Source organism: Peromyscus maniculatus, chromosome 1, assembly GCF_049852395.1.
Source record: "Peromyscus maniculatus bairdii isolate BWxNUB_F1_BW_parent chromosome 1, HU_Pman_BW_mat_3.1, whole genome shotgun sequence".
NCBI classification, from domain to species: Eukaryota; Metazoa; Chordata; class Mammalia; order Rodentia; family Cricetidae; genus Peromyscus; species Peromyscus maniculatus.
This window is the reverse complement of record NC_134852.1, coordinates 13,671,485-13,697,947: the sequence shown is the minus strand read 5'-3', so window position 1 is coordinate 13,697,947 and position 26,463 is coordinate 13,671,485. Positions and strand designations below refer to the sequence as shown.

The following is a 26,463-nucleotide window of genomic DNA, read 5'->3' as shown; positions in this document are numbered from 1 at the left end:
CTAGACTCTAGGACAAGGACACATCTCCATTTTCAACTGTAAAATTCATGTCTGCCAATTAAAAATTATATGCCAATACATATAGGTTATTAGTCTCATCTATATGAGATAACATTTCCATAAACTGTTCAAACAACAAATATAAACATGTTTGGACATATGACTGGTAAAGAAAAATGAACAAGAATATGGATATAGAGCCTGGAGAAATGGCTTAGCGGTTAAGAGCACTGACTGCTCTTTCAGAGGTCCTGAGTTCAATTCCTAGCAACCACATGGTGGCTCACAATTATCTATAATGAGATCTGGTGCCCTCTTCTGGTGTGCAGGCATGCATGCAGGTGGAACACTGTGCATATAATAAAGAAATATTTTAAAAAGAAAAAAGTTATGGATATATAGGCTGCAGTATGGGTAACACGTGATCTAATACAATATATAAACATATTGATTTCCAAAGGCTGTTTGAATATTTATATGATGATGGATATTCTTTTTCATTTTACTTTCTCCCATTTATTTATGATCTTCTTTCTTTCTTTCTTTCTTCTTCTTCTTCTTCTTCTTCTTCTTCTTCTTCTTCTTCTTCTTCTTCTTCTTCTTCTTCTTCTTATTTTTGGTTTTTCTAGACAGGGTTTCTCTGTGTAGCTTTGCGCCTTTTCCTGGAACTCACTCTGTAGCCCAGGCTGGCCTCAAACTCACAGAGATCCACCTGCCTCTGCCTCCCGAGTGCTGGGATTAAAGGAGTGAGCCACCACTGCCCGGCTATGATCTTCTTTCTTACGATGTACAAAGGGAGATGTGAGACCGGGTCTCCTTATCACCAGTTGGCCTGGATCTCACTCTGCAGGCTGACATGCCATTGGTTACATTGCAATCCTCCTGACTCAGTCTCCCCAGTGCTGGGATAAGTTCAGTGAGTCAACATGTCTGCTTCAAGAGGAAGGATTTTCAAACAACTTTTACTTAATAGAGTGTATATGGCTGCTAGTAAAGCTGCCTTCTGTTTGTCATGTTGACTGTGGATTTCAGCAGTTGAAGAGCACAGAACAGGGATCCTTAGGATCCCTAAAGATCAATAGGAAGGGAGAAACAGTAGGGAAGCCTGCAATCAAAACTTCATTTACATGCCTCAACCACAGACGATAGTCTATTAAAAAAGTGTGAAAGATTACACAAATAAAATTTAGGAGGTACAGGGAAACAAATGTGACCACCAGCATGAGGACAGTTTGGGCTGCTCTGGTCTCAGCATGGCCTCGGTGGTTCTGACTGGCAGTGATGATGTGCTGTGTTCGCTGGTGATGCCTATGGAGGAGAAGCACAATGGAGACACTGGTCCAGACCATGATGCTGATGAATGTGGCATCATGGGCAAAATGCAAGATCGCCATGCCTACAGTGAATCCAGATGTGGAGCAGACCCACTTGCTGTTTTTGTTAGTGTCATTGCCTGTGCTCTGTGGAGCAGTGACTTTCATTGGAATATAGACATTACTTAAGATACTGAACAACCAACAACTGTAACAGGAATAACTCTGGACATTAGGAGCTCTTCCTCGAGGCATCAGCCTACCCCAATGACCAGGAACAAGAGTGACAAACTGATGGATGCTCAGGACAGAGGTGGAGCACATGTTTGTGCTTCGAGCCACCAGGCGAATGAAGAACTCAATTTTGCATTTCAGGTTAGTTGGAGGACTCCTTGGAGCAAAAACCATCATCTTGTTTGGAAATGCAGTGATGAGGAGAAGAAAGGCATTGGCCACAGCCAAGTTGGTGACAATGACCTGTGTGGGCCTCAGTTGAGAACCAGTAAATTTGGGAGAGAAATTGTGGAAAAACAGAAGAATGTTGGCCAGAGTCCCAATTCCAACCTGGGAAAGCAGGAGCACCTGGAGAGCCAGTTCCTCAGTGGTTTTTAGAGCTTTACTCTGAGAGGACATGGACATGACTTTTGTGCAGACTGTAGTGATGACCAGGAGGAACACTGCTCTCTTCAAGACATTTCTCAATGTTTGAGCATAATGAATGATTTGAGTTTTTACTTCTTCTATGAAGGGAGACACTACTGTATCACAGTACAGGAGCTTGTCCTGGAGAACACTGCATAGACAACTCAGACTATTACTTTGTACTTGATGTACTTTTCCTCACCTCATGATACAAGTGTATTAGTGATACAGCTGTATCTTTCTTGGTCAACATCACACCCATTGTAACACATTATGACATAAAAACACATGAACACTGAACAGTGGAACACATTTTTTTTTTATCTTTCAAATTCAACATCTTCCCTCAATGATAAAAAGTGTTAAAAAACACAAATTGGAGGTTGGAGAGATGGCTGTTCAGTAGACTCATGTTCAAATCCAGCACCTACATGGTTGGGTAACATCTGTAACATCTGTTCCCCAAGTTGAATGCCCTCTCATGGCTTTTGTGGCACTGCACAAATGTGGTGCCAGATATACAGGCAGTTAAAACTCTATATACATAAAATAAAATTACTATATCTTAAAAAGGATAAGAATACAAATTTATAATTCATAAAATCATGCATGTAAATTAAGTAGCAAAAATCAGCTTTTGAGAAAATTTTATGCAGTTCATCAAAGTGATAGAATACAAAATATTTCAACAAAGTAACCAGTTCTCTGATCACAAATATGAACCTCAATTTATATACACATATCCTTATATACATAAATAACCACAAAATTTTTATGAGGAAACTCCTTCAGAGAATAAACACCTTATATGAGGTGATTGGATATAAGACTAACTCAAAAAATCAGTAGCCCTCCTACATACAAATGACAAATGGGTTGTGAAAGAAATCAAGGAAACACACCCTTCACAGTAGCCTCAAATAATATAAAATATCTTGGTGTAACACCAACCAAGCAAGTGAAAGACCTATATGACAAGAACTTCAAGTGTTTGAAGAAAGAAATTGGAGAAGATATCAGAAGATAGAAAGAGCTTACATGCCCATGGATTGGTAGGATTAACTTGTGAAAAGGGCCATCCTCCCAAAAGCAATCTACAGATTCAATGCAATCTCCATTAATATTCAAACACAAATACTCAACTACATATGGAAAAACCAGAAGCCCAAGATAGCTAAAAGAATCCTGTTCAATGAAAGAACTTCAAGAGGTATAAAGATTCCAGAGCTGAAGATATACTACAGAACAATAGTAATAAAAACCATATTTACTGGATAAAAACAGAAAGATATGGAACCATAAACCCATACAGAAGTTTGTACATGTGTAGACACCTTACATTTGACTAAGAGCCAAATTATACAGTGGAAAAAGCAAACATCTTCAAAAATAATGCTGGTCCAACTGGATGTAGGCATGTAGAAGATTGCAAATAGATCCATATCTATCACCATGTACAAAACTCAAGTCCAAGTGGATCAAAGAACGCAACATAAATCCAGCCACACTGAATCTGATAGAAGAGAAAGTGGAGAATAACCTTGAATGGATTGACAAAAGAGACCACTTCCAGAATATAACACTAATAATGAAGACACTAAGATCAACAACTAATAAATGCCACCCCATGAAACTGAAAAGCTTCTGTAAGGCAAAGGACACTGTCAATAGGAAAAAACAGCAGCCTTCAGAATGGGAAAGATCTTCTCCAACCCCACATCTCACAGAGGGCTGATTTTGAAAATATATAGAGAACTCAATTTACACACACACACACACACACACACACACACACACACACACACACACACACACACTTATATATATATATATATGGAAAAATCCCCAGGGACAAAAGTATTCATTTATTCATAATTTTGTGTATCTTCCCTATTTTAATGAGGAAGCAGAAACTGGAGATGCGGCTGAGTCATCATCAGCTTCCCTCAGCCACACTCAAAATGATTGATACATCATCACAGTTAAACCTTTTGCAAAGACAAATTCTTTTGAAACTCGTGTCTTTAAATCATAGCTTTGAAGGCTCTTATTTAATGTGCAGCTGACTTCATATATTGTTTTCCAGAGGAACAATCAGTCTCCATCCATCAGCTAAAAATCAGCCATCAAAACTTGAACTAGATGTCAAGTTCAACGTCATTTTCTACTAAGTGTTAAGCTGTGAAACAGACATTTCCTTGGGATAAAGAAATCATTGACATCATTAGGTAAAGAAAAGAGAAAACGCAACTATCCTATCTATTAATGTTGACTTCAGAAGAGTTGCAATAGGGAGAAGAGAATGTTATGCAGACATCTACAGTTGCAATAATCCCACCTGTCCAGCCACAGCAAGGATAGAGATGCTCACAGAGATGAAGGCCAGCTCCTAAACACTTACTGAAGAAACAAAGCTCCTATTTAGTCTCCATTTTAAGATCTTCTCTTCCCTGAGACAGTTTCAAGGAAATGCTTACCTCTCCAGTATTTTCCAAGGAACATTGTGCAGATGACTGAATGAACCAGGGTACCACTGCTCATAAAAAGGACTGTTTACTAGACTAACATCCCTCAGAGAGTGCATTACTTTGTCATCTGTCATGTCAGTGACAGTGTTTGCATGGAGACTACCTCCAATGAAGGAAAAAAACATTGGTCCTCAGGGCAAATCACAATTTTTACCTTGTTAATGATAATGTTTTTTACTTTGTTGGACGTTAAGGAATAGCTGTCAGAAGTTAGAAAAAGTTTCCCATGTTTCCTTTGGGAGCATCTAAGTTTTCAATTTGTGTTGTCCTCAGGTGTGGGGAGGTGCACTCCAGTGTAGATCAAGGGATTTGTTGAATGTATTTCCAATGGGGCTTATTGTACAGTACAGTTTCACACTTTCAAAAAATGCTGACATGAAGTCCTTCTGGAAGACCATCAAAATTTAATCAGGAGTCTGGTGTTTTTCCATCTGTAAATCAACAAGTAGTGGGAAAGAGCCATGAACTTGAGGTAAGCCAGAACAGAGATGAGTCACACAGTGGCAGACAGCCCCATGATGGGGAGAGGAGCTTGAAGAAATACTAAAGAATAAAAACCATTGTGGCAATCATGCTTAGAGCAGAGAAAGAAGGAAGGGTAATTCAGAGCAGCATGGCTGTGCTCTGTAAGAGCCTTGCTAGGATGTGGGAATAAAGGAAGGAAAAGTACAATATTTCATCAAAGTGAATTTTTTTTTACAAATCTCTTCTTCAGCAAGGCTTAAGGCACACCCATCTTTTAGGGGTGGTCCTTCCTCTTGGGGTATAATCTCCTGGCCAGGTGATTGGCCCATGCCGTGTGAATGTTGAATCTCCAGCCAATCCAGACATTCTACTGTGTTGGATACAATGAGATTTTCTTTAATTAACTTCTCTGTCACTCTAATTTTTTGTACAACAATTACCCCTGGTCAATATTCCAGGAATTATGAAACATCTAACTAGACCAAAGTTACAAAGAAAAAGACAATGACTTGTGTGTGGGTCCTCTCCCTCTGGGCCTGTTAGCCACCAAATTGAGAGGGGAAAGAGGCAGAGGGGTCAACAGAAATCTTTGGTGACCCATGAGCAGGAATACAGACAGCTCTTTGGGATACAGATTTCAGTGAATAAGTTCAATTTTATTCCAGAATATAAGGAGCGTATAGGATTGGGGAGCTAAGGGACAAACCCTAATTCGCATTAGTTGGCACACCCCTATCACAAGGCTTAGTGTGTACAATAGGGTACTATAGCAGACAAGTCTTCTTAATGGGGATCTGTGCAAGGCCTAAGTTAAAGAAGAATCAGGCAATTGGTTTCAGAGACAGCCTTTGGATTAGGTCATTTTTCCAGGCCTGGGGACATTGTCCAGATAGAGCTCGGTAGAGAGCAGGAAGTTCTGCGAGAGGGAGGTGGTTCCATTTTGCTCAGCTTGTAGATAAAGGTGATAGGCTCATGGCAGGCTGTGACCTTGACCAGTCAGTCATGACTTCCAACATCTTCCTGTTTTAGTAATTAATGAAGAGGCATCACTGCAAACTTTGGGGAACCTGTTTCCAGTGTCAGAAGAGTCCAGGGTCTGGTAGTGAACCATGACCTGATTGTTGATAATTTTTGCAATGGTGATGATCTGTCACCAGACTCAATAAATAAAGCAGGGGGCAAACATCCAAATAAAACAGTACAATCAGAGCACTGATAGAGGGTGGAAGCCAAGAAAATGAGCAGGAATGGAACCAGATAATTTGATCTATGGCTGGAATTTTTAGAGCAGGTCTAGTGGAGTATTTTGAGGGTGTTGACATTAGTTTTAACATCTGATTTGTTTACCTAGAAGCCACATTCTTCCCAGATTACCAAGCAAGTGTCCCCATGTTCAGAAGTTATTATGTCTAGTGTTCTTCTATTACTACCCTGGCAGGACGGTTCATCTGTGTTTGGAGTGACTGGAGGCTCTCAGTTGTAGTTGTCACTGTCTGATCAAGTCTGTGTCTGAAGTCTCCAGCCAGAGGATGTGTCTGGGTAATGGCAGTTGTTGTAGCCCCGGAAGATCCAAGGGAGATGACAAGTCTTATTCCTACCAGTACATGAAGGAATAACACTTGTCTTTGGCTAACAACTGTGTTACTTACCCCTCGTCAGATGGATATTCCTATGGAATAATCACAAAAGGGGTACAAAACCCTGTCAGGGGGTGTCTATTCAGGATGTTTTACTGAATACATCATACACACCCTAAGGCTTGCCAGCAATCCTATGTTCCTTTCAATACATTTCATCTCATTATTCAAGTCTTCTTTTATTGTAATTACTTCCAAACTCCAAAAGTGCTGCCCACAGGTTTTGGATTTTGGGTCATGCACTATGGCATGGGGACACTGCCAGGTCTTTTCTCACAAAGAAAAGTAACTCTACATCCCCACCATCCACCCACCCACCACCTTCAACTTGTGTTGGGACATCCCATCTCCCTTACCAGTACATGCTGGAATATTAAACTGGTTGGTCACTCAAGGGCTTTCTGCCAGTAACAATACCTCTGGGTTGATGATTCTGTCAGACACCCCCATAGATAGTGTGGCCTCTATTGCCCCAGTGGTCAAATCTTCACAAGCTGTTCAAAATTATATCAAGCAGGGTCTGGCACTTGTTGAGAAAATCCATAAGGACTTCTTCAAACTCATGTTCTTCAGACATCCTGGGGTAGTAACTGGAACAGAGTGAAGTCATGCTTCTGGGACATGGTTCTTGATTATCTTCATCAATCCATATTTCTTGGAGCCTCCCAGGGACTCTCAATGATTCAGTGGAAGGTCATAGGTCTGTGATCCATTTTCCTATGTTATCACTCCCCTCCAAGTCCTGCTGCAATCTGTCAGGGTATTTATGGTTTGTCACATGACAGACACATGAACTTCCACACCAGTGTTTACTGTCTAGTTTACCAAGATCAGATGCCATATGAGTTACTGTTTGTATTACCAACCAATCTGTGAACCTTTACTGTGAGGTCAAAGACTGTGCATTCCCTAGCCAAGTGGAATTTCCGCAGCTATCACAATTCACGGCAGTGGATATCCATAGCGGAGATTTCTTTAAAAGGTGAAGATAGAACTACTGTGTGGTCTGAAAACTGACAGCCTAAGCTATATTCTCAGATTTACATTGTATGAGGAGAAATTGACCACTCAAGTTGTCCCCTGACATTCACACCTACACCATGGCACATGTGCACATGTGTACACACAATAATCCATGTTTTTTTTAAGGTATTTAAGGGTACCAGTGTTGTGACAAGACACCATGACCAAGGATCCCAATTAAAGGAAGTGGCTAACTGGGCTAAAGAATTCAGAGTGTTTGAGACCATGACTGTGGAATAGAGGAAGGATGGCAGGGAAAGCTGAGAGTTCACATCTTGATACTCAAGAAGTGGGCAGAAAGTGAACTTGGGATGATGAGAGACATTTAAAGTTTAAAGAAACGTTATACTTTAACCTTAGCCCCGGTGAAAAACCTCCAATAAGGATATACCTCTTAATCCTTTTAAACTGCAACCACCTGGAAAGTATTAAAATGGTGGCGATTAAGGTGGTGCCTATTTTCCAAAACACAACAGCATGAAAGTAAGATACTGAGAATCTACAGAGATGCTCTGCAGGCAGAGAGAGTGGTTTATTACAAAGGAGGAAATATTAGGCTCTAGGAAACCATCGTTAGTAGATCCAAGACAGTGGATGTCAGGCATGCACTGTCTCCTAGATGCTCCAGGGAATAAACTGGGGAACACTGGATAATAGATCTCAGAATATGTACTTGATTTTATATATATATATATATATATATATATATATATATATATGTGTGTGTGTGTGTGTGTGTGTGTGTGTGTGTGTGTGTGTGTGTGTGTGTGTGTAACATTTCAGTAGCAAAGCATATTTGGGAAGGTCCCAAAACAGAATGGATGTCTTCAGCATGTCTCAGGGATTGGCATGGTTGGCACACTCTGCCATTTAAGATCATAAGAGGTTGTACAAAAGAAGAAAATCATCCAAGTTTAAAAGACAAATAGCTTAGTCTTCTGTTATCGTTTCTTTTTTGGGTATTGCAGCTACACCAGGGCTAAAGTTAACCCTTTACTGCTTGAAGATCAAGACTACTTGAAAATATTTTCAACAGGGATCAATTGGTCTTGCAGGAACCTCCAGTTCTTTTAGTCTTTCTTCTACAAGCTGATCCTTCCAGGTGAGAATGGGTCAAAGACCTCACTGGATCATGGCTTTGCTTGGGATCATGGAGGGAAAGTCTCCTCTGTCTTACATGTCATCCCTGTAGACTGGACACTGGTTAGAATCTTTCTAGTAGGGTCTCCATGGCTTCCCTGAATTAGGGAGCAAGTGACTTAACAGGGCTGCAGGATATTTTATGAGATGCTCCATGTTCCTCCAGGAGTTAGTTGACCTTGGATTATTACCTCTCTTAATCCCACTGTCCACAGAAGTACAGACTTGCCAGTGTCCTTACTGAGAACCCGGGAGGGCACTTGTGTCAGTTTTGTATTTGTTACAGTATTGTTATTTTACATGTATGAATGTTTGCTTGAGTGTGTGTCTGTGCACCATGTGCATGCCTAGCACCCTGAGTGTCAAAAGAGGACACTGAGTCTCTGGTCCTGGAAACACAGGTGCCTGTGAGCCATCACATAGGTCCTCTGACCTGAACCTTGGTCTTCTGTAGGAACAACAATGCTCTTAACTGCTCAGCCATATCTCCAGCCAAGACTGGTATTGTTGTCTCCTTCATAATATTTATATAGAGCTGGGCCAGCAGCTAACACTTTTTAATACACACTGACTGGATGGCTTTTTCTTCCTTTAAAGCAGAACTTGAAAAACATACCACGGGTGGATCATTACTTTCAGAGAACTCCAGTGACTTCATTGTGTTGAATTTAAACTTTGAAAGTCAAGATCACAGGTGCCATATGAACATCTCATCTTTCACATTCAATTCATGCCATACTTAGTATTGGTAAGAATTTCCAGTTTTTTAACAGGTGCTAGAGAAACAATCTGCCATCTTAATTTTTATACACAAATCCTGCTTGGCTAAAATATTTCCTTTTTAACACCTTTCCATCATTATCTTTTTTCTACGTCCTGGTTTCTTTTAATTTCGTATCCTTCCTTCACATGGTGAAACATGATAAAATTAGCAGGATAGTTAAAAAAGAAAGTTTAATCCAAAACAGCATACATAGCACAATGACATAAATGAACGTTACTAGAATGCATAATATAAAATTGCAAAGCTTTAGATGTTCCCAGTAGATGTCAATGACAACAATGTCAGACAGCAACATTTTCTGCCTTGTATAGTCCAGGAAATATTCTCACATAGGCATTGGCACTCATGGTGGATGCTGCACAGAAGATATGAGTTGATTCCAGGATGACAGGCTGGACACAAATCACATGAGAATCACTAAGATTTCTTATACTTCATCAAAAGAAGATTTACACATACCCACAAACACACACACACACACACACACACACACACACACACACACACACACACACACGCACATGTGACAGAGAGAGAGAAAGAGAGAGAGAGAGAGAGAGAGAGAGAGAGAGAGAGAGAGAGAGAGACCTATACATAATCCTTATGTAGCCAACAGATGAATCCAAACCATGCAGAGCATGTTATCTTCAGGGTTTAGATTTTAGGGTGGAGAAGTACTCATCCTTGTCTCTTCATGGATGCTGCTGCTGAGAGAATCCTACAGCAACATATAGTATATTGGAGGTGAGATAGATGTATCACATCATTCTCTACTTTTTTTTAATTAGTCGTATTTTATTTTTTTTCAGGTTTGACATTCTGGCTGTATTTTTTCTTTTTTTAAATAAGTTTTATTCATTTTACATACCAGTCACAGATCCTCCACATCCCTCCCCTCAGCCCTACCGCTTTCCCTCACCCACCCACCGCCCATTCCCTCTTATGAAAATGTGAGGCCTCCCATGAGGAGTTAGCAAAGCTAGGTCCATTCGGTAGAGGCAGGTCAAAGACCCTCCCCCTGCCTCAAGGCTCTATTACATCATTCTATAATATACAATGAAGGCATTAATCTAACTAGATTAAAGTTGGTCTAATAGAAAATAGTTATTCTGTGGGTCACCCTCAATTTCCAAAAGCCTCACCAAGAATTAAAAAATGTAGCATAAAGAAGTATAAAGCGTGCTGAAACCAGACTGTAGAATACACTATTAGGAGGATGAGAGAATAATCAGGGGAAGTTGAAGTCCTATAAGACTTCATAGGAAACTAGGCTTTTCATTTTGACTTTCAGTGATGAAGTGTAAAAATTCATGTGGTAAATCCCAGAAAGAAGTTTCCACGTCTTTATTGATATTTATCCCTACAAGAACATTTTCCTTAGGGAAAATTAAAGAAGGTTTACCTGGAAGTGTGAGAAGCAACCATTCAATCCACAATACCCTCCCTATCCAATATGGCAGCATTCCCAAAAATACATGGGAAACAAAGACACAAACGACCAGGAGGACATATATTTATTGTTCAGGTACCTTATTATCCAGGATAGAAAAACATGTCTGTTTTCAACTTTGAAGTTTACATCTGTCCATTGACAACAATACACCAATATATAAAGTTATTAGCATTATTTACATGATATAACATTTGTATACACTATTCACATGAAAACCTAGATATGTTTGCACAATACCACTGGTAAAGGAAAGATTACCAAGTATATGCATTTATTGAGGTCATGGAATCCTCTAATCCATCAAGACTAACACATTGACTACATAGGATAAGTGTAAAGTTATGTCATAACTGGCTCTTTCTTCTTTCCTTCCTTAATTCATTCCTTTCATACTTTCTTTCTTTCTTCCTTTCTTCTTTCTTTCTTTTTCTTTCTTTCTTTCTTCTTCCTTTCCTTCTTTCTGTCTTTCTTTGTTCCATTTTCTTTATGGGGGAGATGGTTAGAGAGTTTTGAGACTGCGGCTCTGTATCAGAAGTGGTCCAGGATCTCACTCCATAGCATTGGGATATACCATTAATTATATTTCAGTTTTCCTGGCTAAACTCCCCTATTTTTTTAGGTCCTTGTGTGAAAACACATAGTTGCATTTTCTGGTTAATTGGTGATGTGGGAGGGCCCAGTTGAGTGTGTGTTACCACCCCTTGCATCAAGGGTGTTAAAAGAAAGCAAGCTGCAGAGCTCATGGAGAGCAGGTCAGGGAGATCCACTTGCCTCTACCTCTTGAGTACTGAAACTGATTTGGGTTGAGACCACCACATCCAGCCCATTACATGTAGTTTTCAGCTTACTAGTAACCAATGAAATAAAACGTTCTATGAGATAAAATGCATCAGTATGTTCTGGTCAAACTCTAAACACTTCTAAGAAGCAGAAACCCTAACTTTTGAGGTTGGAACAAGACGTCTTGGTCAAGTGCAGAGGGATGTGTGAATTCTATTTTTTAAAAAAAAAAAGCCCACAGTGACAAGAATTCCACAGGCCAGCCATAGCAAGATAGAGAGTCTCCTGAGGGGTGAAGGCTTTTCCATGAACTCAATCACTTCAGAAATACAGCTCTGACCCACCCTGTCAAGGAAGACCCCGGTGTCTAACTATTTTCCTGAGACAGAATTCAACACAGTAATCATGTTTCACATAGTATCTATAGAGCTTTATGCAGGAAGTTTTCAATACAGGTGAGTCCAGGATGCCAGTCTTCATAAAGGGCAGGTGTCTGGCCCTGATATCCTTCAGAAAGACCATTAAAACAACACCTTTTAGTGGCAGCATCTGCATGGTTAGAGTTTGGGTTGGCTCTAAGGAAGAACAGGTTTTCTCCCCATAGCAATCACCACAAACAACTTTTGGTGGTTACTAAGGAACAGCTGGGCAGAAGTTAGAAAAGGTTTGCATGCTTCATTTTTGATAATCTATGTTTGCAATTGATGTTGATATTAGTTACAGAAATGTGTGCTTGGGGATGGAACAAGGGATGCATTTATGGTATTACTTGTGGGGTGGTGTACACTGCACAGTGTAAGTAAATCGGTTGCAACAACTCTGGGTTTGGTCCTAGATTTTCGCACCAAAATATGAGTTTTCCAACTCTGGGGAAACATGTCCTGACTACCTGGGGAGTCAGGCAACACCTTGAGCTGCTAATGAGAGCTCTTGATGGCTGAAGCTGCAAAGAAACAGTTCAGCCATGGAGGGTGAAGTATCCTAGACATCATCATCTTCTCCATCTCCATCCTCCTCATCAACACCATCATATTCATTAAAATATCCATTTCCCACAGGAGGAAGTTCAGCTAGTGCATGTAGCCATGGAGATCACCTCGAGTTAGGACCCAAGAAGTGAATACTCTTCATCTCTTCAGAATCCCCCAGCACCTATCAGACACTTTAGTTCATTACTAACTATACTATGTATTTCTCTACAATTGTGTGGGTGTGGGTGCTTATGCCATGTCACATACGTGGAGGTCAGAGGACAGCGTGGGACTTGGTTCTCTCTGTCCACCTTTTTGACAGCTCTGGGGATTCATCTCAAGCTGTGAGTTTTACACAGTGGATGCTCAACCTACTGAAATGCCTCCCCTGGCCTTAAGATAAGAATTAAAGAAAGAAGGGAAGGAGTGGGGAGGGAAGGGTTAAATAGAAGGAGGGGAAACTGTCATCAGAATAAATTGTATGAGAACAGAGTCTACTTTCAATAAAAGGAAACAAATGAAAAATTATTTTTTATTTTTAATGTATGAATGTTTACTTGAATATGTGTATGTGCACCGCACACATGCCTATTACCATGAGTGGTCAGAAGAGCACACTGAATCCCCAGGAACCTGAACCACAGATGTCTGTGAGCCACATGTAGGTAATGTGAACCTAACCCAGGTCTTTTGTGAGAGTAACAAGAACTCTTAACTACTCAGTCATCTTTCTAAGGCTGGTATTAATTTCCACTGGGTAAGATTTAGACAGATCTGGAAAATAAAACCTAATAAAGCCTAATCCATTCAAATACATACCAACTGGACAAATATTTTGTTCTTTTAAGGCAGTACTTGTAAAACTTACCAAGGAAAGACCAATACTTGGAGATAATCCCATTTTTACTCAAAGTATTGAACTTTGACTTTACGAAGATAAGATCCCAGATGGCATATCAACATCTCACCTTTCACTTCCATTCAGAATTACTCAGACAATCATAACTTGGTCAGGCTTGCACACTTTCTTCCTGATGCTGGGAAATCATTCAGCCATATTAACCTTTATATACTTTTTTTCTAAAGATATTTCATTCTCCCACCCTTTCTACAATATCTTTTCCTGTGTCCTCTTTCCTTTTTATTTTTCCTTTCATCATATGATGAAACAGAGCAAAATAGTGATTTCAGTTAAAAAGAAAGTTGGCTCCAAACTTCATATGTAACATCATATCAATAAATTTGTATCTCTGTTATACAAAGTGTTCAATTAAGAAGCGTTGTTATTCCCCTGAAAATGCCACATAAAACAGGTCAATCAATAATATTTTCTACATTGTACAGTCCAGGAAATGTTCTCATATACACATGTTTGTGATCTCCATTGAGAATAAATAGCAGATGATCATAGCAAAATATCAACCAATTGAAGCTGACAACATCCAACAGAAAAACCAGAAAAAGCCCTCATATAATGTCATCTTGAGGCAATGGCTGAGGAATTTTAGATATATGTCCCCTCTATCCTCTAGGTGGATGGGCAGCCCATTAACTGTTTCTATTGTAGACATCATTATATCTAGAGATAGACAATAGACCCCTCTCCTTGAAACAGTTTTCCCCTCAGTTTTTATGAAGGACAGGATGTCTTTCCCCTTGGCCTGTTTTACTGTTCACATTGGTGCTTGTCACAGAGTCAGAGCCCATCCTCACTCATGGAAGGGATGTTAGAGGTGTGTTAAAACCAAGAGTCTGTGCCTCAACTGAGTAGACCTAACCACATCTCCTGAGCCTGCTTCTCAGTGTGCTCACAGAGCACCTGGCAGGGCACACACAAAAGTCTTTAGATCCGCAGTATAGTGGAAGGCTGCAAATGATGACTCTTACTTGAGGACAAGTGATTATAGAAGGAACGAGTAATGTGTTTTGCACATGTGTATTTTGGACAGAAGATTCACATTTTTGCTAAAGACAGTCTAGACCCTATGCACTGAGAATCTCCTAATTTCTATATGCTTCATCAAAAGGAGATTTACACACACACACACACACACACACACACACACACACACACACGGCTGATGATTGAATGTCTTTCTCTATGATGTGAATGTGTAGCTCTGATTTGTTGATAAATAAAATACTGATTGTCCAGTAGCCAGGCAGGAAGGATAGGAAGGAGAATTCTGGGAGAGCAAGGCTGAGTCAGGAGATGCCAGTGTGCCTTTCAAGGAGCAGCATGTAAGGGCACACAGGTAAAGCCAAGGAACATGTGGCAACATATAGATTAACAGAAATGGGATGAGTTTGAGTGTAGGAGCTAGTCAGTGGTTGGTCTGAGCTAATAGCCAAGCAGTTTTAAGCTTCTATGTGTTCATTTGGGTCTCAGCGACTGTGGGATTGCAGGACAGCAGTGAGCCAGGTGGGACCAGGAAAACTTCAGACACACACACACACACACACACACACACACACACACACACACACACACACACACACACCTATATGTAATCACTATGTAGTCAGCAGATGAGTCCATACCATACAGTGTATATATTACCTTCAAATTTGTACTTTGGTATGGAGATGTACTCTTCCCTGTGTGGTCATGGTTGTTGATGCTGAGAGAATCCTACAGCAGTATATAGCATATTGGAGGTGAGATAGATTCATCATATCATTCTTATATATCCAGTGAGGTGCTCCACAGTTGTTCTAACCAGAATGTGAGTAGTTTGTGTCTCACCTCCATTTCTAAATAAATAATCAACAATAATTAAACTGTAATTTGAAAGATGTTAACTGTGTCAAATCAGTCAATAGAGTATACCATCAGGAGTAAGGAAAAATAAACAGGAAAAAATTAATGAGTCTATTAGGAAATAGGAGCTTTCTTTTGATTTCAATGATGGTAAGAAAAATCTCGTGCAGTGAATCCCAGAAATGCAGTTTCTACAGCTTTATGGATATTTGTCCATCCAGCAAAATTTCTATAGGGAGAGACAAAGAATGTTGACCTAAATATGTGAGTAGCAATCTACCATTGCACAGCATTTTCCCTACCCAACATGCCAGTACTAAAGACAAACATATGAGCAATAAAGACACAAGAGAAGTATGGCATATTAATTGTGTTCAGGTGCCTTATATGGGTATAGACTCTAGGACAAGCACACATCTTCATTTTCAACAGTAAAAATTCATGTCTGCCAATTAACATGCATTTATGATTATACACTATAAAATTATACACTAATATATGAGTTGTTATAATCATCTATATGAGATAACATTTCTATGAACTGTTCAAACAATAAACATGAATATGTATAGACATATGAAAGGAAAGGAAAAATGATCAAGAATATTGATATAGAGGCTGGAGAGATGGCTCAGAGATTAGGTGTTCTTGCTGTCATTTCAGAGGTCATGAGTTCAATTCCCAGTATCCACATGATGGCTCACAACCATCTATAATGAGATCTGGTGCCCTCTGTTGGTGTGCAGGCATACGTGCAGGTGTAACACTGTGTACATAAATAAACTTTGAAAAAGAATGAAAAGAATATATATACATATATATATATGTATACACACACACACACACATATATATATATATATATATATATATATATGCTTCAATATGGGTTGCATGTGAACTAAAACAATAAACCAACAGGAACACATTGATCTCCTAAGGCAATAGTGAATATTTATGAGATGACTGTCATTCTTTTTCTTTCTTTTTCTCTCACTTATATATTATCTTCTCCTTTAGGGTACATATAAGGAGTTGTGAGACTGGGTCTCATTATCACAAGTCGGAATGGATCTCACTCTACAGCCTGACATGCCATTGATTACATTGAAATCCTTGTGACAGTCTCTAGAATGCTGGGATAAGTTCAGTGAGTCAACATGTCTGGTTTAGGAGGAAGAATTTTCAATCAACTTTTACTAAATAGAGTGTGTACTGCTGCTAGTAAAGCTGTCTTCTGTTTGTCATGTTGACTGTGGTTTTCAGCAGTTGAAGAGCACAGAACAGGGATCCTTAGGATCCCTAAAGATCAACAGGAAGGGAGAAACAGTGGGGAAGCCTGCAGTCAAAAGTTAATTTACATGCCTCAACCAGATACGAGAGTCCATGAAAGAAACCTGAAACAAACTGCGAATACAGTCTAGAACATAAAAGCTTACAAAGGTGACCACCAGCATCAGGATGGTGTGGGCTGCTCTGGTCTCAGCATGGCCTCGGTGGTTCCTGTTTGCAGTAAGAATGTGCTGTGTTCGTTGGTGATGTCTATAGAGGAGAAGCACCATGGAGACACTGAACCAGACCATGATGCTTATAAATATGGCATCATTGGAAAAACGCAAGATGACCATGCCTACACTGAATCCAGATATGGAGCAGACCCACTTTCTTATATTGTTAGTGTCATTGCCTGTGCTCTCTGGAGCACTGACTTTCATTGGAATGTAGATGTTATTTAAGACACTGAACAACCAACAACTATAACAAGAATAACTCAGGACATTAGGGGCTCTTCCTAGAAGCATCAGCCTACCCCAATGTCCAGGAGCAAGAGTAAGAAACTGATGGATGCTCAGGACACAGGTGGAGCACATGTTTGTGCTTCGAGCCACCAGGCGAACGAAGAACTCAATTTAAATTGCATGTTAGTTGGAGGACTCCTAAAAGCAAAAACCATCACATTGCTTAGAAATGCAATAATGAGGAGAAGGAAGGCATTGGCCATGGCCAAGTTGGTGACAATAACCTGTGTGGACCTCAGTCGAGAGCCAGTAAACATGGGAGAGATATTATGGAAAAACAGAAGAATGTTGGCCAGAGTCCCAGTTCCAACCTGGGAAAGCAGGGGCATCTGGAGAGCCAAGTCCTCAGTGGTTTTTGGAGCTTTACTCTGAGAAGTCATGGAGAGGTCTTCAGTGCAGACTGGAGTGATGACCAGGAGGAACACTGTTCTCTTCAAAACACTTCTCAATATTTGAGCATAATGAATAGTTTGAGTCATTACTTCTTCTATGAAGGGATACACAATATATCACAGTATAGGAGCTTGGTCTGAAGAATACTGCAAAGACAACTCAGACTACTATTTTATTCTTCATAAACTTTTCCTCACCTCATGATGGAAGTGTATTAGTGATACAGCTGTATCATTCTTGGTCAACATGATGAACATTGTAACACAGTATGGCATAAAGCCATATGAACATGGAACATTGGAACACATTTTTTTATCTTTTAAATGCAACATTTTCCCTCAATGATAAAAGGTGTTAAGAAATACAGATTTGAGGTTGGAGAGATGGCTGTTCAGAAGACTCATGTTCAAATCCAGCACTCACATGGTCGTTCACATCCATCTGCAACATCAGTTCCCCAAGTTGAATGCCCTCTCGTGGCTTTTGTGGCACTGCACAAATGTGGTGCCAGACATACAGGCACTTAAAAGACTATAAGCATAAAGTAAGATTGCTATATCTTAAAAATTATAAGAATACAAACTTGTAATTCATAAAATCATGTAAGTAAAGTAAGTGGCCAAAAATCCCACCAGCTTTTGAGTAAATTTTATACAGATCATCAAAGTGACAGAATAGAGAATAATTTAAAAAGGATCCAGGTTTCTGATCACAAATATGAACATCAACTTATACATATATATCCTTATATACATAAACAACTGCAAAGGTTCCACAATGGAACTCCTTCAGCAGATAAATATCTTCTGAAAAGTTTTTGTATACAAGACTAACTGAAAAAATCAGTAGCCCTCCTATATACAAATGATAAATGGGTTAAGAAAGAAATCAAGGAAACAACACCCTTCACAATAGCAACAAAGAATATAAATATTTTTGTGTAACTTTAACTAAGCAAGTGAAAGACCTGTATGAGTAGTACTTCAAGTGTTTGAAGAAAGATATTGGTGACGATATCAGAAGTTGGAAAGATCTCACGTGCTCATGGATTGGTAGGATTAACATAGTAAAAATGACCATCCAACCAAAAGCAATATAGAAATTCAATGCAATCTCCATTAAAATCCCAAAACAATCCATCACATATCTCGAAAGAACAATACTCAACTATATACGGAAAACCATAAAAATCCAGGATAGTTAAAAGTATCATGTACAATAAAAGAATGTCCAGATGTATCACCATCCCAGATTTCAAGCTGTATCACTGAGCAATAGTAATAAAAAACACATGGTATTGGTATAAAAAAAGAAAGTTTGACCAATGGAATCAAGGACCCATATATAAATCCATATACCTATGGACACCTGATTTTGACACAAAGCCAAAATTATACAATGAAAAATAGAAAGCGTCTTCAACAAATGATGCTGATATAAGTGGATGTTGGCATGTAGAAGATTGCAAATAGATCCATATCTAGAGCCCTGTACAAAACTCAAGTCCAAGTAGATCAAGGACTTTAATATAAACCCAGCTATACTGAAATTGATCAGCTTTGAACGAATTGGTCCAGGAGACCACTTCCTGAATAGAGCACCAATAGTGCAGGCTCTCAGGTCAACAATTAATAAATGGAGCATCATGAAACTGAAAAGCTCTGTAAGGTAAGGGCCACTGTCAATAGGACAAAACAGCATCCTACAGAATGGGAAAGATCTTCTCCAACCCCACATCTCACAGAGGAATGATTTTCAAAGCATATAGAGAACTCAATTTACACATATACATGGGGAAAATCCCCATGTACAGAAGCATTTAATTTATCCATAATTTTCTTTATCTTAACTATTTTAATAATGAAGCAGAAACTGGAGATATAATTGAGGCATCATCAGCTTCCTTCAGCCACACTTAAAATGTGTTAATACACCATCACAGTTACACCATTTGCCCAGACAGATTCTTTTAAAACTCGAGTCTTTGAAGCATGCCTTTGAAAGCTTTTGTTCAGTCCACAACTTATTTTGTATATTGTATTCCAGAGGAACAGTCAGTCTCTACCCATGAGCTAAAAATTACCCATCCCATACAGAGATGTCACATTAAATGTCATTTTCAACTAAGTGCTAATCTGTGAAACAGACATTTCCTTGGAATGAAGAAATCACTGACATCACTAGGTAAACAAGAGACAAAAGAGCAACTATCCTAACCATTACGAGATTCAGTAGGGAGAAGAGAACATTAAGAAGAAATCTACAGTTGCAGAATCCTACCCGTCCAGCCACAGCAAGGATGGAGATGCTCACAAGGATCTAGGCCAGTTCCTAAATGCTTGCTGAAGAAACACAGCTCTGACTTCTTCTGCATTTGAAGATCTTCTCTGTGTATCTATTTCCCTGAGACACATCCAAAAATATTTACCTCTCCAATATTTTCCATGGAACATTGTGCAGATGACTGAATGAACACAGAGTACCAGTGCTCATAAAAGGACTGTTTATCTAGACGAACATCCCTTAGAGAGTGCATAAATTTTCAGCTGTGATGTCAGTGACAGTGTTTGCATGGAGACTTTGCCATACCTCTAGTGAAGGAAAAAATATTGGTCCTGGGGGTGTATTACAATTTTTACTTTCTGCTTGTTAATGATAATGTTTATGACTTTGTTGGATGCTAAGGAATAGCTGCCAGAAGTTAGAGTAAGTTTTCTATGTTTCCTTTGGGAGCATCTAAGTTTTCAATTTGTGTTGTCATCATGCATGGAGAGGTGCACTCTAGTGCAGACCAAGAGATTTGTTGAATATATTTCCAAGGGGGTTCATTCTACAGTACTATTTCACACTTGCAAAATCATACTGGCATGTTGTCCTTCAGGAAGACCATCAGCATGTCATCAGGAGTCTGTTATTTTCCCATCTGTGGCCCAACCATTGTTGGGAAAGATCCATGAACTTGAGGTAAGCCAGAGCAGAGATGAGTCACACAGTGGCAGGCAGCCCCATGATGGGGAGTGGGGCTTGAAGAAATTATAAAGAATATAAACCATTGTGTCAATCAGACTTAGAGAAAGAAATAAAGGAAATTCAGAGCAGCATGGCTGTGCTGAATAAGAGCCTGTGTGGGAATGTGGGAAGGAACAGTACAGTATTTCATCAAGGTGAAAGTTGTTTACAAATCTTTTCTTCAGCATGGCTTATGGTGAGTCCACCTTCCTAGGAGTGGTCCTTCCTTCTTGGGACATAATCTTCTGGCTAGGCTTTTGCCCCGTGTATGTGAATGTTGAATCTCCAGTCAGGCCAAATATTCCACTGTCTTGGATAGAATGAGTTTTCCTTTAATTAATTTCTATGTCATTCTAATATTATTTGTACAATGGTTATTCTTAGTCAATATTCCAGGAATTAGGAAAGGTATAAACTAGACCAATGAAACAAAGTAAAAGATGATAACATTTGTGAGGGTCCTCTCCCTCTAGGCCTGTTGTCCTAGGAAGTGCTGAAAGAGGCAGATGGGGAGACAAACTTTGGCGGCCCATGAGCATGAAGAGAGACAGCTCTTTGAGAGACAGATGTTGGTGAATCAGCTCCATTTTATTCCAGAGTATAAGGAATGTAAAGAAAGGAGTAGCCTGGGTACCAGCCCTAATTTGCATTAAGTGGCACACTCCTATCACAAGGCTTAGTATGTGGCAGTAGGGTCCTATAGCGGGGGCAAATCATAAGTCTTGTAGCAGGGATCTGTGCTGAGCGTCAATCTAAAGATGAATCAGGCATCTGGTATCAGAGGCAGATTTTTAGATCAGGTCATTCCTGCAGGCACAAGGACATTCTCCAGATGAGGTTAGGCAGAGAGCAGAAAGTTCTGCATGAGGGAGAGATCTCCATTTTGCCAACTTTATGGAAAAAGCTGCTTTACTTATGGCAGACTGGGAACTCGACCAGTCAACCATGGCTTCCAGCATGTCTCCCTTTAATTTTTTAATGAGAGGTGACATTGTAAACCTTGAGGAACCTTTTACCTGTGTCAGAACGGTCTAGGGTCTGGTAGTGAATCACGAACTCATTGTTGGTAATTTTAGCAATAGTGGTGATCTGTCAGCAGAGGAAATGAGGAAGTGTAGGGGAAAGCATCCAAATAAAACATATCATGATCAAAGCTCTGAGAGAAGGATGGAGCCAAGAAATGAGGGGGTATGGAACCAGCTACTTTGCTCTATGACTGGAATTTTTAAAGCAGATCTCATGGAGCAGTTTGAGGGTGGTAACATTAGATTTAACATCTGATTTGTTTACATAGAAGCCACATTCTTCCAACAAAACCAAGCAAGCCTCCCCATATTGAGCAGTTATAGGGTATAGTGTTCTTCTCTTATGGAGCACAACCCCGGCAGGACGGTTCATCTGTCTTTGGAGTGACTGGAGGCTCTCAGTTGTAGATGTCGTTGTCTGATCAAGTCTGTGTCTGAATCTCTAGCCAGAGAATGTGTCTAGATGATGGCAGTTGTCGCTCCATAAGATCCAAGGGAGATGACAAGTCCTCTTCCTACCAGTAAAGGAAGGAACATCTCTCATCTTTGGTTAACAAGAGTGTTGCTTCTTCCTCCTATATAGATTGACCTGTGGATTAACCACAACAGGGGTGCAAAATCCTGGCAGGGGGTGTCTATGGAGGTGGTTATCTTTTCTTATACCAAAGAAGAAGGGGAAGAGTGATGCACGTCATCCTGGAAGGAGCGATGTTAGTGAGACATTGGTCCTGGGATAAAGGAGAGTGTATTGGCCAGCACAGCTGTCAGCAGAGGTCATTGCTGGATGCACTAGAGAAGCAGTTAGAGGCATCGGGGCGGGTGGTGAAAGGGAGAAAGCTGACATCATATTGAACAGACTGTGACCGGTGTGGGCTGAGCATTTCTTCTTAGTTGTGTCTCCTGTTGAAGGTATTTCTGGGGTTAATGTGGACTGGGAGACCCACACCAGCTGTTGAGAAACAGGAACATCAGCAGAGAGATGGGCAGCATAACTGGTGGGATGCAGTTTTCCCACGACTCCTGTTCTTTACCTTTCATTTCTGGAGTCATCATAGCAATGGTGAGATGGTTATTTAGATTTGAAACAGGACCAGCATCCTTGTTTGGGGTCATTCATGGATCCAATCTCATGGTGTTTTGTCCTCATAGGTTCCCTGAAGAGAAAAAATTCAGTGCAGAGTATTGAGTTGAGAATTAGTGTGTTGAGCAGTGGCAGGTCAGGCCTGTGATAGAACAAAGACTGTCATTAAAATAGCAGAAAAGGAAGTCTTTGCCATGGGGGGGGGGGCTTTATCTTACTATCTGCAAGATAAAGCTTACAAATGTGACCTCACTTCAGGATAGTTTCAGTGGGTGTGATTTGGTTCTCACTAGAGGTGTGAATGTGCCACACTCTCTGGCCATTTCTGTGCAGGAGAACCATGGGGAAACTGCTCTAGACTGATGCTGACAAACCATGGGAGTCAGAAAAACCATGAAAGACCACATCTCCGCTGAAACTAGAGTGGAGCAGATACTTGCTTTGAGAGTCAGTGACATTGAGTTGGGCTGTGGATGGGTGAGGTTGCTTGGAATGAAATATTATTTAAGACATTGAGGAGCCATTGAATGTCATAGCAAAAACTCAGAACAACCTTGAGGTTTAAAACCTGAGGACTTTGGTTGGACAATTTGAATTATATGGTTTAAGGGGAACTGATTCCTTCAGGTGTTTAATTGGGGCCAACTAAACTAGTCTCTCTCTGTAGACGCTGCAGACCCGCAGAAAACCCTCCAAACTGTGGCTCATCCTCCATCCACTAAAGACCTGCCTACAAGGAATTTTTCATCAAGTTGTCCAGTGACCACTACATTGACACCCTTGCACATGTGTCTGCACACATACACACACACACACACACACACACACACACACACACACACACACACACACACATGCATACATGCACACACACATGCACACAAACACACATACACAAACCCATGTACATGTTGCTCAAATTCTAAAATGGTCTTATAAAAAACACCAGAGCCAGATATTGGGGTAAATGCAGATGGATCAGAGGGACAAGGGAACAAGATACTGCCACATCTCACCTCACCAATTTCATGAATCCTCTGACTATCTCTGAGTCCTCACTGAAAAGGGACTTTTCAGATGAAAAGACTTTAGTTACTATCTCCTCATGCCTTATATACCTTTCTCCGCCAAGCCATATAACTTCCTTCCTAGTGCTGGGATTAAAGGCCTGTGACTCTCAAGTGCTGGGATTAAAGGTGTGTGCCATCACTGCCTGGCTTCTGTGTTTAATCCAGTGGCTTTTTCTGTTCTCTGATCTTCAGGCAAATTTTACTAGGGAACACAATATATCACCACACATACACACACAGTCAATAAATAAAGTACTAAAGATTTGAAAGGCATGAGCAGTACAGAGTCTGAAGGATATTTCTTTAGGTGGTAAGACTGGTTGATGATAATGAAGGAAAACATAGACTGTAGGAAACAGTCATCAAAGTTGACCAAGATGGTGGCCATCAAGCATGTTTGTCTTCTAAAATCTCCAAGGAATATACAAATGATTATTTGAAAACAGTTTTCACAACAAGTGTAGGATGCTGGGACATCTGAACTATAACTTCAATAGCAATTCCAAAGCAGGATGTGTTGTCTACAGTAATCTTGGGGGGGGGTTGAGTCAGTTTGGTGAGGTCTCCCTCACAGATCATGAGAGGACATGCAGCAGCAGAGAGTGGGAACCACAGATGAAGAGACAGAAGCAAAAGAATCTGCAGGATGCTTTCAGTAATATTTTATTCTTAAAATTACATTTCCTTATTTTATGTGTACATTTTGGTGGTTCCTTTAACATCACTAGTTTATAAAAGGGAATTGGAGGTTCCTTTTGGAGTTCATAGTGTTGTTGAAAAAAGGATTTCAAAATACATCAAATAGAGGCTGAAGGATGTGTTGATTCAAGTTGAAAAGTAAAGTCACACTGTAAATCTCAGAGTCTTATCACAGGAGGAGAATAGACATGTCACGGAGAAGGTCATGTACTCCAGTTAAGCCAGCATGGAATTCAGCCACACAATGGAAGACAGTCACCTAGTGGGGGTTGAGTGTGTGGGAAAGACAATCTCAGGGAAAGATAGCTTAGAGCAGGGATAGAGAGAAAAGTGATTCAGACGAGCTTGGCTGTGCCCTTGTAAAAGCCTGTGCTAGGCAGCGTATCTGAAAAAGTAGAGGATTTCATCAGGGGGATAATTTTTCTAACTTTTCTTTAGTATGGCTTAAGGTGAGCCCAACATCGTAAGGTGGCCCTTCCTTCTTGAGTGGGAATACCTCAGGAAGGTGATGGGCCCATGTAACTTTAATGTTGAATTAGGCCAGAGATTCTATTTGCTAGCCTTCACCGGGTGTATCCTTAATAGACTTCACTGTTACTAGAATATCTTCCCCTCTGAAGGGGAAACCCAAAATCATTAAGGAAACAGAGATCTCAGCCATTTCTGGAATCTCTGATATCTGGAGAGGGTGACAGTGCTCAGAGGTCCACAGACACTCCTGGTTTTAGCCAAGAAACAAACTGGTCATTTTCCTTTGCCATCTCATTAGTCTAAACTGCAGTCAACAAGTGTCCCCCTGCTCTCATCTTCCCCATCTGAATAGGTGTGAATTGGCTCTCATTTGAGGTGTGAATTGTCACACTCTCTGGCAGTGTCTGTTCTGGAGAAGCACCATGGTGACACTGGTCTACCCCATGTTTACAAAGAGGAGTCATGGGCAAACCAGGAAAGACCATACCTACTCTGAAATTAACTCCCCAACTCCAATATGTTTTTTGGGAGAAGGATCCTACTGTTCTTTACAACTGATGTGGGACATTGGGTATGAGAGAAGCAGGACCCCTCAGAGAGATCTGTCTAATAAATCACAGAAGGACACTGAAGTTCTATTTGTGTTACAGGCAGAGGGAGGGAAAAGATCCTTGACTGGACCCTGGGAGGAGGATGTGATAGTGAAGAAAAAGTAGGAGTTATTGAAGTGAAGCATCCTAGGCAGTGAACTAGGAAAACCAACATCAGAGTTTTTCAGCATCCTCATCAAAGCCTTTGTATTTGTGATGGGATCACAAGACCATCCATTACACTCCTCAATCATTTTCCTTTCACCTCAGTGGCTGGACTCATCATCTGAGAATTGCTCAATTTCTTCCTGTTGTAGAAAGATTAGGTTTAAATATTGGAGGTTGGAATGAGATTGGCTCCTGTACACTCATATGTTTGAATTCTTATTCCCCAGTTAGTGGAACACTTGGAGAAGGTAGAAGAGGTGTGGCCTCAGTGGAAGAGGTGTGTCACTATGTTTGGATTTGAGGATTCACAAGACTCACAACATTTGGAATGCAAAGCTCTACATGGGATGTCTCCATCAAATTCATCATCTTGGAATTCAGGGAACACTACAGAAGAGGAGGCAGAAAGAGTGTAAGAGTCAGAGGGAATGGAGGACATCAGGAGATCAATGTACACTGAATTAACTGAGCAAGGTGCATGTGAGCTCACAGAGACGGAAGCAGCAAGCACAGGCCCTGCAGGAGTCTGCGCCATGTCCTCTGCATGTACATTACTGCCTTTAGCTTAGTATTTCTGTGGGACTCCTGAGTGTGGGAATGAGTGGGGCTCTGATTCCTGTGCCTGCTCTTGTGGATCTTTTCTTTCTTTGGGGATGCCTTGT

At 40.3% G+C, this 26,463-nt stretch overlaps 1 protein-coding gene and 1 pseudogene across 1 annotated transcript; both read right to left on the bottom strand.

Moving 5' to 3' along the window:
• Positions 1-1,028: 1,028 nt before the first annotated feature.
• Positions 1,029-1,952, bottom strand: LOC102926497 (vomeronasal type-1 receptor 4-like). The gene has a single exon (XM_076564780.1). The coding sequence runs from the start codon at positions 1,950-1,952 to the stop codon at positions 1,029-1,031; it is 924 nt and encodes a 307-aa protein (XP_076420895.1).
• A 14,806-nt stretch (positions 1,953-16,758) lies between these two features.
• LOC102917239 (vomeronasal type-1 receptor 4-like) lies at positions 16,759-17,675 on the bottom strand (annotated as a pseudogene).
• Positions 17,676-26,463: the final 8,788 nt, after the last annotated feature.

Bases quoted from the DNA above. Each gene is read 5' to 3' on its own strand.
- LOC102926497 (XM_076564780.1), bottom strand. From the start codon at position 1,952: ATGTCCATGTCCTCTCAGAGTAAAGCTCTAAAAACCACTGAGGAACTG.